This window comes from Pygocentrus nattereri, chromosome 24 (assembly GCF_015220715.1).
Source record: "Pygocentrus nattereri isolate fPygNat1 chromosome 24, fPygNat1.pri, whole genome shotgun sequence".
Classification (NCBI taxonomy): Eukaryota; Metazoa; Chordata; class Actinopteri; order Characiformes; family Serrasalmidae; genus Pygocentrus; species Pygocentrus nattereri.
In genome coordinates this window covers 34,053,150-34,064,980 of record NC_051234.1, presented here as the reverse complement: position 1 = coordinate 34,064,980, position 11,831 = coordinate 34,053,150, and the positions used below count along the sequence as shown (strand labels likewise).

General features: G+C 41.9%; 1 protein-coding gene across 1 annotated transcript in view; it reads left to right on the top strand.

Annotated features, from left to right (window-relative positions):
* Nucleotides 1–11,831, top strand: part of LOC108412282 (cadherin-7-like) — a 264,252-nt gene that overhangs the window by 106,479 nt on the left and 145,942 nt on the right. The window contains exon 4 of the mRNA XM_037533777.1: nt 10,396–10,515. Within this exon, the coding sequence (XP_037389674.1) occupies nt 10,396–10,515 (120 nt within the window). The remainder of the gene's footprint in view (nt 1–10,395; nt 10,516–11,831) is intronic.

Genomic DNA, 11,831 nt, shown 5'->3' with positions numbered 1-11,831 from the left:
AGTGAGAGTTCACAGCACTGAGAAATCTGATTACTGAGCTCAAATCCAGCCTCTTTATCAGATTTATTAATCAGATTAATAGACCTCAGTCTGATCTAAGAAATCAGAGTGAGAGTTCACAGCACTGAGAAATCTGATTACTGAGCTCAAATCCAGCCTCTTTATCAGATTTATTAATCAGATTAATAGACCTCAGTCTGATCTAAGAAATCAGAGTGAGAGTTCATAGCTCTGAGAAATCTGATTACTGAGCTCAAATCCAGCCTCTTTATCAGATTTATTAATCAGATTAATAGACCTCAGTCTGATCTAAGAAATCAGAGTGAGAGTTCACAGCACTGAGAAATCTGATTACTGAGCTCAAATCCAGCCTCTTTATCAGATTTATTATTTTATTACTACAGATTTATTTATTATTTACATGACCACTTGAATAATCAGACAACTGCAGAAATCTGATAATGATTGGACTTTTGAGTGCATGTGAAAACACTCACTGTCTCAGATATCAGGCAGCAGATCTGTTCCCATTTCATGTAATGACTTCAGTTCTGGCCTCAGTAAACTGGCCTTTGTATTTGTTATTGGTATCACTTGATATAAGTGGAATCCGTCGTCTCATAGCCGATCTCTAAGTCCGTCCCGATGACGTCCTGTTGATTTATCAGAGTGGACAAAACACAGACACCTAGTGGCCTGTATTATTTAGTGTTGAACAGACACGTCTGGGATTTGCAGGTTTTACTCTCAGTGTTTGTAAAAGCTGCTGAGCTCACAGTCCCACCGGCTCCCTCCTCTCAGCAATACAGGCTGATCTGGCCAAACTGAACATCAAGGTAAATGAGAAAAGCTCAAACTCAGGAGGAGAATGTACACAGATAAACGTCTGACACTAACACACAAAACAACACAGCTATATTGATTTAACACCAGAGAAAAATGGACAGAAAGCAACAAAAACACTAACAATTCTACCCTGTTGGAAATGAAGGTTCTGTTCAGGTTCATTTCTGTTCCTCAAGGTCCAAACAGTGTAAATGTTCCCTCAGTGGTTAGGATTAGGGTTAAGTTCCAGCAGTGGCTCTAAGGTCTGATTGTGGAGCTTAAATCAGGTTCTCCAGGTGAAAAGTTGATATTTGTTCCTTTTTAATAAGCGAATGTTTTAAAACAGAGCAGTAGAGTAAAAGCCTGGAGGCGAGGCGAGGCGGGTGTGTGGAGTCAGTCCAGCTTAGAACACATCATTTCAGTGGATTATGGTGTTTGACAGTTCAGGCAGTTCAGCATCATCTCACTGAAACTAAAACATGATGTTGGTCTGAATCAATATGACCTCCTTACACTCAGCGCTGGAGAAGCACCAGAAATTACAGGAGGTGTTTAGTAGACAGAACACTTTCCTTCTCTGAAGCAGAAGGTGGGTGACTAATATAAAAGAGCTCCAGGCCAAACACACTAAACGTGCGAGACGGGCGGCTTTACAGCACCTGTGTGCGGCGCCGTCCCTCTGAGGAGGCGAAACGTGTCTGTTTCCCAGCAGGCACTGAGAGAAAGGCTCATGAGATCATTTTCTCAGTTACGAAGGCGACATCATCAGGATTAACCAAGGAGCCGTCCACCGGCGTCCACCGCCCCAACATCTCTGGATTAAGAAGTTTTCCATCTTCTGTCCCATACAGAGAGAGAGAAAGAGAGAGAGAGAGAGAGAGAGAGAGAGGGGGAGAGAGGGAGAGAGAGAAAGAGAGAGAGAGAGAAAGAAAGAGAGAGAGAGAGAAAGAGAGAGAGAGAGAGAGACAGAGAGAGAGAGAGAGAGAGAGAAAGAGAGAGAGAGAGAGAGAGAGAGAGAGAGAGAGAGAGAGAGATAGAGAGAGAATACATGACAAAAGTAAAGTAGCCTACATTCTGCCCAGCTTCTGGACATGCGTTGCATAAAATATGACCATTACAGAGAAACTCACAGACTCCGATGTCTTTACAGTGGTGGTGATGGGAACCAGGCGTCGCCATGACTACAACACAGATACAGACACTTTATTTACCATCCAGAACCACCAGAGAACCTACACGAGTCTTCTGAGCTTATATGGAATGTTGATGATGGAAAACAGTGGAAAATCTGGAATAATGAGTTTTCTTTGGGGACTATTTTGCCGCACAGCGCCCTGCATGTCTCCCTCCACCATGAATGGAGTTGAAGTTCTCTAAACTCTCATTAAACAGCGTCTCAGTCATCAGGCAGTGAATTCAGAACCAGTTCATGTAGGAACTTTCTGTAGGAGCTTTTAGAGGGACGTCTGGTTCCCATCACCACCACTGTGAGGAGCTTTTAGAGGGGACGTCTGGTTCCTATCACCACCACTGTGAGGAGCTTTTAGAGGGGGACCGTAGAGTTTGACCGTACGTTGGGCTGTAACGTCCATCCTAAACCTGTTAGTTTAAAACTAGTGACACAGAATTTGAGCTGCACCACAGACGCTTACGGTACATCTTAACTAGTGGAGCGTAAAGTGACCGTAGATCAAATCACTGTCACAGGATGTTCTCACTCTGCAGCCTGATACCCAACACAAACAGGAACCCCTGCAGGCCTGATGTCCTCACAGTGACGTCTCTCTCCTGTGCCGCGTTCACGTCACAGACGGTGTTACAGTAGCGTGGAGCCTCAGAGCGTCTCGCTCCTGTGTGTGTTTAGGGTTATGTTGCACAGTATTTTAGCAGCACTGCAATGAACGTCAGTAACATTTGCATTTTGTGACATCACAGAAACCAGTTTAGTTCCTAAACAGGGATAAACGTTTTGTCATTAACTTCATTTTCTACAATATGGGTCCTTTAATTATGCAGAAAGTCTGAAAATGTTATGGTTCTCGAGTGCGACTAAGATTTGAAAATGTGGCAAAATATGATGTGGCTACGATATGGAAGCTGAGTTTATGTGAGGCTTGCAAAAACACTTGTGTGCAGAAGTTTAGGCACCTCTGGTCATATTCCATGTATGTGTTGATTTTCTTAATCACGTCCTCGACTGACACACACTTCTGTTTATTTACTGAATTTTACACATTTGCAAATCGATGGCTCAGTTTACATTTTATGTTTTATTTTTAAGTCAAATCCTCAGCAGATGAATAGAAATTGTGCAGAGAAATGTGATATTTAAGTGTGTCTTTGTGGAGGATTTATTAATTTACCTTCACTTACAAAATCAACAGAACCTGTAATCTGACTGGAGGTGAACGGAGAAAACTCAATTAATGTTCACAAAAATGAACACGAACAGCAGGAAAAAGCAACAGTTATTGAGTTTAGTCAGTACTTGTGATACTTGTGGATAATTATACGATTTTGAGTTTTTTTAAGAGGTTTTAAGATTTTTCAAGACAAGATTTTACCTATTTTGAATAATTTTATGAGGTAAATCGATCTGGTTGATCTAATGTTAGCAGATCGTTTGGCTTGTTGTAAGAAAATCAAAAATATTATATTATAGTATAATATACTGAGATTTTACTTTATGCGATCATTAAAATCAAGATCATATTAATTGACAAGCCTCAGTTGTTTGAAGTGTGAGTAGAATAAGACGACGCTGTGATCTGACATGCAGTTACTACACGCCGCCTGCTTATTGTTGTTTACAGTCTCTCTATATTTCATATGACATATCGTCGTATTGCTCGCCCATAACGACGGCTCATTTCTTCTGCGTGTAATGCAGTGAGGTAAAGTGCCGGACAGCGGCCAAGCCTTCCTCCCCTCAGATGTCTCCTTTATGGTTGTGTTTAAATCATTAATGGCCCCTGTGGTTGGTGATAAATGACTTCAATTAAGTGGAATATCATGAATTTAATTAATTATAGTAATTAGGTGCGGCGCTCGCCCACACGCACCAAGACTTTCTGGACTGGAGATTGGCGAAGACTTTCGTCTTCATCAGGCGTCCGTTGGCGTAGACGTCCGGGGTCTGCTGGACCTCGTCGTCCAATGGCGGTTGAGCTCTGTGGAGGAGGCCAGGGCTGAGACTGACCGAGGGTTTATTACCCTCTGAGGAGAATGTGGCGTCAAAGCAAGGCCAGCGTCTTTAAATCCATCTCCACCATCAAGCTCCTCCTCAGCCAGCAGCGCTTCAGCACTCATTCATACGTCCTCAGATCGAAGACAGAGCGGAGCGTTTAATTATGGAACTTCAGGGGAAATTAAAGAGCTCTGGGTTTTCAGCGCCGTTATCAAGGCTAAATTGGTTCTAATTGATGTATTTACAGGATCTGGAAAAGCCTCCGGAGAGAGGCTCTTAATGTGTGTGGAGGTCACAGAGGAGCTCATCAGTCAATAGGAAAGTCTATGAGGAAGATCTAGCTTTGACTATAGGATTCCATTGTATCAGATTTATGATTGATTTTCAACAGTGCAATTACAGAAGCTCGTTAGCTCAGTTCCGAGTAATGATCCGTGGTTATTTAGTGCCGGAAGCAGGTGGAAAATCACTTTTAATCATTTTAATTGGAAAGAGGAAAATGCCGGATGCTCATCAAAGTCATGAAAATAAGGGGTTAAACTGATTCCTGTAGGTTTTTATTCTTGACCTTACCGCTGTTTATTGCTGAAAAGTTCAGCTCATTTTCATCAAAAACACAGCTTTCAACAGAAAATCACCATATTTTACATTAAAACACTAAAAAGAGCTGAACTGCAGAAAATATGGAGATTCTTAATGATCCTCACTGACTTTCTGACTTTGGGACACATTTACTCCAAAACACGGATCTAACTGCTCACCATGTGGCCATGAGGGGCAGGGATGCAGCCCCACTGCTCTGAAATACAGGGGCGTGGCTAAAACAAGGCTCCGCCCACAGACTTAAACTTGTCTTCTTGTAGTGAGACAAAAACATGCAGGAGCATTTTAAAATTTTGTTAAAAACATCAAACATGATCAATCCAAACCTTTCAGTTTACAACAAACTGTTAAAACACTGAAAAACTAAATGAAGTGCTTTTCTCTGAGGGGTAAATTTAGGGTTTAGGGTTTGGGACAGACTCCTCCTAACAGGACGGACACACACGTGTCTATATATTTAGCTCATTGCTGTCTCTGTCAATGGGCTTAAATAGATCAGACCTGATCGATTCGCTGATCAGGAGGTGGACTGTGATGAGACCGTGTTCGGTCCTCCAGCTGTGGAAGCTGAACAGCAGCAAGCTTGATGAAGATGAGTCATCCAGGCGCTGTGACTGCATCTGCAGCGGCTTCAGCTCCGAGCATGACAGCTGTGGATATCTCGTCGATTGTTGTGATGATGGTAATTTTGGTATCATATCATGTAGCTGGAAAAGTCTATTTCAGTATTTCTACCTCTGATTTGGGCCTTTTTTGACTACAAGTGGAAAATATGATGATATGGTTATGATACGTAACATCAGCGAACACTCTGAGTACAGCGTGGGTAACGGCAGTACTCTCAGAACCTTAATAACTGCGTGTATCATAAAATAGTTAGTCATAGTATCAGTCATAGTTAGACTGTAAACAAACTATTGATTATTATTATTATTATTATTATTATTATTATATTTTATCATCTCATTTCTTATTAAATATTTTATTTATTTTTATGTTTTTCAGTTGGCGAGACAAGGCCAACTTACAGTTCTTTCTTATCTTCTTATTATAATTAATATCTATCTATGCTTTTTGTACCATTTTAACAGGTTTCATGGCTAGAACCACACAACTTGACAGGATCATAGAACCTATAGAGCTTGAGCTTTTGGGATCGACTGCATGTACAGTTTTTATTCAGTTCATTCAAACACAATGTTTTGTTCCATAGGAAAATAAAAAGCAACCACCTGGGATACCATAGCATCAGCTTATCAAAGCCTTAGTAATCACCTGGGATACCATAGCATCAGCTTATCAAAGCCTTAGTAATCACCTGGGATACCATAGCATCAGCTTATCAAAGCCTTAGTAATCGCCTGGGATACCATAGCATCAGCTTATCAAAGCCTTAGTAATCGCCTGGGATACCATAGCATCAGCATATCAAAGCCTTAGTAATCACCTGGGATACCATAGCATCAGCTTATCAAAGCCTTAGTAATCGCCTGGGATACCATAGCATCAGCTTATCAAAGCCTTAGTAATCGCCTGGGATACCATAGTATCAGCTTATCAAAGCCTTAGTAATCGCCTGGGATACCATAGCATCACCTTTCAAAGCCTTAGTAATCGCCTGGGATACCATAGCATCAGCTTATCAAAGCCTTAGTAATCGCCTGGGATACCATAGCATCAGCTTATCAAAGCCTTAGTAATCGCCTGGGATACCATAGCATCAGCTTATCAAAGCCTTAGTAATCACCTGGGATACCATAGCATCAGCTTATCAAAGCCTTAGTAATCACCTGGGATACCATAGCATCAGCTTATCAAAGCCTTAGTAATCACCTGGGATACCATAGCATCAGCTTATCAAAGCCTTAGCAACCACCTGGGACATCATAGCATCAGCTTATCAAAGCCTTAGCAACCACCTGGGATACCATAGCATCAGCTCATCAAAGCCTTAGTAATCACCTGGGACATCATAGCATCAGCTTATCAAAGCCTTAGCAACCACCTGGGACATCATAGCATCAGCTTATCAAAGCCTTAGTAATCACCTGGGATACCATAGCATCAGCTTATCAAAGCCTTAGCAACCACCTGGGACATCATAGCATCAGCTTATTAAAGCCTTAGTAATCATCTGGGATACCATAGCATCAGCATATCAAAGCCTTAGTAATCATCTGGGATACCATAGCATCAGCTTATCAAAGCCTTAGTAATCACCTGGGATACCATAGCATCAGCTCTTCAAAGCCTTAGCAAGCATGTGGGATACCATAGCATCAGCTTATCAAAGCCTTAGCAACCAACTGGGGCACCATAGCAACAGCTTATCAAAGCCTTAGCAACTAATTGGGATACCATAACATCAGCTTTTCAAAGCCTTAGCAACCAACTGGGACACCATAGCAACAGCTTATCAAAGCCTTAGCAACTAATTGGGATACCATAGCATCAGCTCATCAAAGCCTTAGCAACCAACTGGAATACCATAGCAACAGCTTTATCAAGCCAACTTAAATTTCATTCACGTTAACTTTCTATCTGCCTGTTTCCATTTGCCTTTTAAGGTCAGACCACTGCCCTGCTGGTGTGTTTATTCAGTCCAACATGTTCAGAAATCGTAAAACACAGTGTTTCCTGGCCATTTCTATAAGTAATGTAAAGAATGCAGTATTTTGCCATATCATCCATCCTTACAATCGACCCCCAGATTTAAAAAGCTCATAGAACTGCGGGACGTTGTGCTGAATGTGGTAAACGTAGGACAGTCCTCAGACGGACGGCTGTGTGCAGAACTTAACATCTTACATCTTAAGATGTAAACAACAACAACAAACACCTTAACACAAGCGTGACTCAGAAAATATCTGACCTTCACGATCGGACATGAGGTTCCTTGAACATTACGGTCAGATTTCAGCTCCTGTTTGGGGGACTGGTTTATGAAAACATGTCATATCCCAGAATTAGTCGGGGTGTATTTATTTTCATTACTGTCAGATGACAATCGGCCGCCCAGGACGCAGGATTGATGGCCGGGTCTCGGAGCCTGTTTCCGCACGTGTGCGAAAAACGAAGGAAAACGGGGGATTTGATCAATCACGGCAATGAAGACGGACAAATGAGAAGTGACAGACAAAGAGGAAAACAGTGATTAGGGCGACAGCTGCACCTGCTGATACTGCCACATACAGACGCTCAGTCACTGTGACAGAGAGCTGTTTGTTTTTTTTTATGCTGTATCTTCAGCTAAAATGTACGACTGCAGTCCGTCTGTTCATGAAGCTCAGACCTCGTCTGATCTGTTGTGACTGAAACTAAACGCCTGACCTCAACGTCACTTTGCAGTGTTGACAGGTGCACAAAACAAGTTTGCCTATTTATTAAATCAGTAGGCTTTGTTTGATGGACTAAGCATATGCATCTCAGTGGTCTTCACTCTGAGGGGGTCTTAAAGAGATACGCCACCTGTTTCCACCTGATCTGTGTCTGCTGCGTCTGTAGTGTTCGGTCAGTTAGCACAGAAAACAGTTCAGCCTATAAAAGGGGTGTCCAGCTCAACCACTGACAGGGCCATACTGAAACATCCCAACAAGTCTGTCTGTGCTTTTATTTGTTAAAATAACATGTTGCTATAAACAGAACTGGCGATTGTTTATTTAATATATACCAACATTTCAACCACAAATAATAGAGACTTGTAGCGCACCGATTACTTTAATACAAAAAGGGTTTGTAAGTGTGTGTTGAGTGCGCAGCTGGTCTGTTTTACTACCTGCAGGACGATGAGCTGGGATCGCTGTTGTGCTAATGGCCTGGGTGCTGCAGATGTGGCAGATGTGGAGATCAGGTTCTTTCAATGTTTGCTGTATATGATTTTCTACACAGCGTATAGAGAACTTCGCAAGAGAACACTCATTATTTAATTTCCATTTAAAATGATCAAGACTTCATTCATCGTTCAGGTTCACGTTGCTGAGAAGAATACACTCCTAAAAAGATGGTTCTTCAAGGGTTCTGTAGTAAAGACAGTGGTTCCATGAAATATCTGTGCATGGTGAAATCGTTCTTCAGGCTGAAGGAGATTGTGTTGCATATGGTTCTGTACAGGACCCATTTGAAGAGCTTCCATATAGCACCAAAAACAGTTTTGCGATTATTATGTCATCAGGCTTGTAACAGTAGAAGAACCCTTTTTGGTGCTATATAGAACCAAATACAACACAATCTAAACACCAATTTATCATGCAAACCATGAGTGTTTGTGATTGTATATAGAACCACTGTATTTACTAAAGAACCCTTGAAGAACCATCTTTTTAAAGAGTGGAGGTATAAAATAATCCATTTACATAAAAATAAGCAGCACTCAAAGCTTTGATCTCTGAGAGAGAGGAGAAGATCAAGCTGCTTCAGATCTGAAAACATCCACAGGTGTTTCTGTCCATCCTTCCACTGTGAGAAGACCACTCAGCGCTGTGGGTCTGAAAGGACGTGTAGCTGATCAAGAAGAACCTCATTGTGAAAAGGAGACGGACACACCAAACAAAGAAGCTGAACGATGGACTGACCGCCCCAGAGTCCAGACCTCAGCACCACTGAATGAGTTCTAGCTCCAAGACTGAGCTTTGGAGGCGTGTCTGAGATTCTCTGAGGATCCTGAGAAGAACAGAAGCAGGAATGAAGGTGAAGTGACTCACTGAACACAGCTGAGAGTAGAGTTAGCAGCTGAGGATTCTGGGTGATTTTTCATTAAATATGTTTTCCGCTTTTTCCTGAAACTGAAATATTTTGTGCGTAATGTCGGTTTTGACTCTAAATTAAACACATAAAACATTTTTTATATATTATTCGTCTTCAGCTCCTTTTAGTCTGTTGAGTTTGACTCATTCAGAGATTGACTGTAAACCATTTTCAGGAGGACCAAGTTTGTAAAACGCCAGCTAATCAGTCCTTTAATGTTCCTCGTCACGTTTAACAGCCAGACTCACTCCATGAGATCATTTTAATCGGCGGTGTAAAAGTTTGGCAGACTTTGTTTCACTTTGCGCCTGTTTGTTTATGAAAATTGATAACATGGAGCTCATAATTGGCCTTGTAGAGCTCACGGTACCTCCAGGTCCACAAATCTGCAGGTGGCTCAGCCCAATGACGGCGCTTTATAACAGAAGCTGAGGATTTGCTTCTTCTTTTCATGGTCAATTCATTTGGTGAAAGCCTGTAAAATACAGCTCGAGCATGAAGACCTCTTTTTTTATTGTATGGGGGGGGGGTGATGGGGGGGGTGGGGTGTTTGCCATAAAATAAAATATCGGCCACTTTTAAAGCAACCGTCTCATTTATGGCCCTGAATCTGAGGCGATGGCTGAAGAGAAAGCAGCGCAGTGTAGCTATCAACTTGAAATATGTAAACATAAAGGGGCTTTTCATCAAGCGGTGAAAGCAGCGCTCGCTGGTGGAAGGAGCTGTTGGGTTATTACTCCAAGGTTACGTTTATGTTGGAGAGCGTCACTAATTGCACCTCTGTCAAAAAGGCAGAAAGCAGGCGTCAGCTTAAAATAAGGTTTGTGATGCAACGTCTGCACCATCAGCCGAGCACGAATAACCTCGCATCAGCAAACATAAAGCCCCCGTGGGCTGGCCGGGCTGGACACACTCCTCGCCCTGAAATGGGCACACTCGTGCAAACGGCACATCACTTCGCTCAGCATCGAGAGAGTGTGCTGCATCGCCATGGTAACCCTCAAGTGTTGTTTCTTTTCCTCTCTCAATTCTCCAAGGCACCACGGTGGTCCAGGTGGCGGCGACGGACGCAGATGACCCCACATATGGCCACAGCGCGAGAGTCGTGTACAGCATCATCCACGGGCAGCCGTACTTCTCCGTGGAGCCCAAAACAGGTACTTTTATATAGAGTCGCATCATGACAGAGCGAGAGCTGCACCGCTGGACGTGCTCCTCTGACCATCCTTACACTAAGATGTTTATATATGTATTTATATTCAATCTGCCAAACTGGATCACAGTCAGACTTTTAACTGATCTTGGGCTTTAGACTAAAATCCTTTTGCTCTAAACCTTAATTAGGATTATTTTACTAAAACTAATGATGAAACAGTCCAAATCAATCCTAACTACCCAAACTGGACCGAATGTGTCCGTCGTGACGGTTTCAGCTCATTCTGAGCTCAGAAACTCAGCAGGTCATGACCAGCAAACTCAGCTCTGAGCAGCTGGTCACACAGAAAATCACCATATTTTACACTAAAACACTAAAAAGAGCTGAACTGCAGAAAATATGGAGATTCTTAATGTTCCTCACGGACTTTCAGACTTTGGGACACATTTACTTCAGAACACTGGGATCTAACTGCTCACCATGTGGCCATGAGGGACAGGGATGCAGCCCCACTGCCTGCTCTGAAACACAGGGGCGTGGCTAAAATAAGGCTCCGCCCACAGACTAAAACCCTGATTTGGTACTAACGTGGAAACGTGGGAATATATTTTTTTATTTAAAAGTTAAACTAATAATGTTTTGAAATCAATCAAAGTCAATTTAGAAGTAAATGTTGAAAACTAAATTCATTTTATAACATTATAATGAAAAGAACCCTTTAAATGATCACTGGGTGTATATTTATAATTTAACTATCCTTATTAATGTCTAGGGTTTTAATAGATCAGGTCAGAATGCTTGGAAATATCTAAGATTTAAATATTTCATCATTTAATTTGTTTTTTTTTTCTGATTTTAAATAATTCAGTAAAGATCCAAACACAGCCATGTGCAGTTTGAACAGCCGCTACCCCGTCCCCCCAAAACCCCAGTCAAATGATCAATCATCTACAGAGAAGACACTTAAACGTCCAAAAATTCTGTTTACTGAGTTGAACATATGGGAAAAATTAAAACTCAGTATAGAACATATACATCAACAGGCCAATATCATAAATTCAGCAAAGAAGCGGTAACTGTGTATTAAAGTGTACATTAGTGAGTCTCTGGTGAGGATGTGTAACTTATCCACTCGCAGCAAATCAGCAAATGCATCCCTTTGATCTGACACGCCCAAACCTTTCATTTATTTATATTGTAACCCATTCCACACGTTTCAGATCACACATCACGTCATTGTGATGTCAGTATCTTGTGAAAGTTCAGCTGAAAGAGGTTCATGTGTGTTTTCTCCTTTTCTGTGATCAGTTTGTCAGA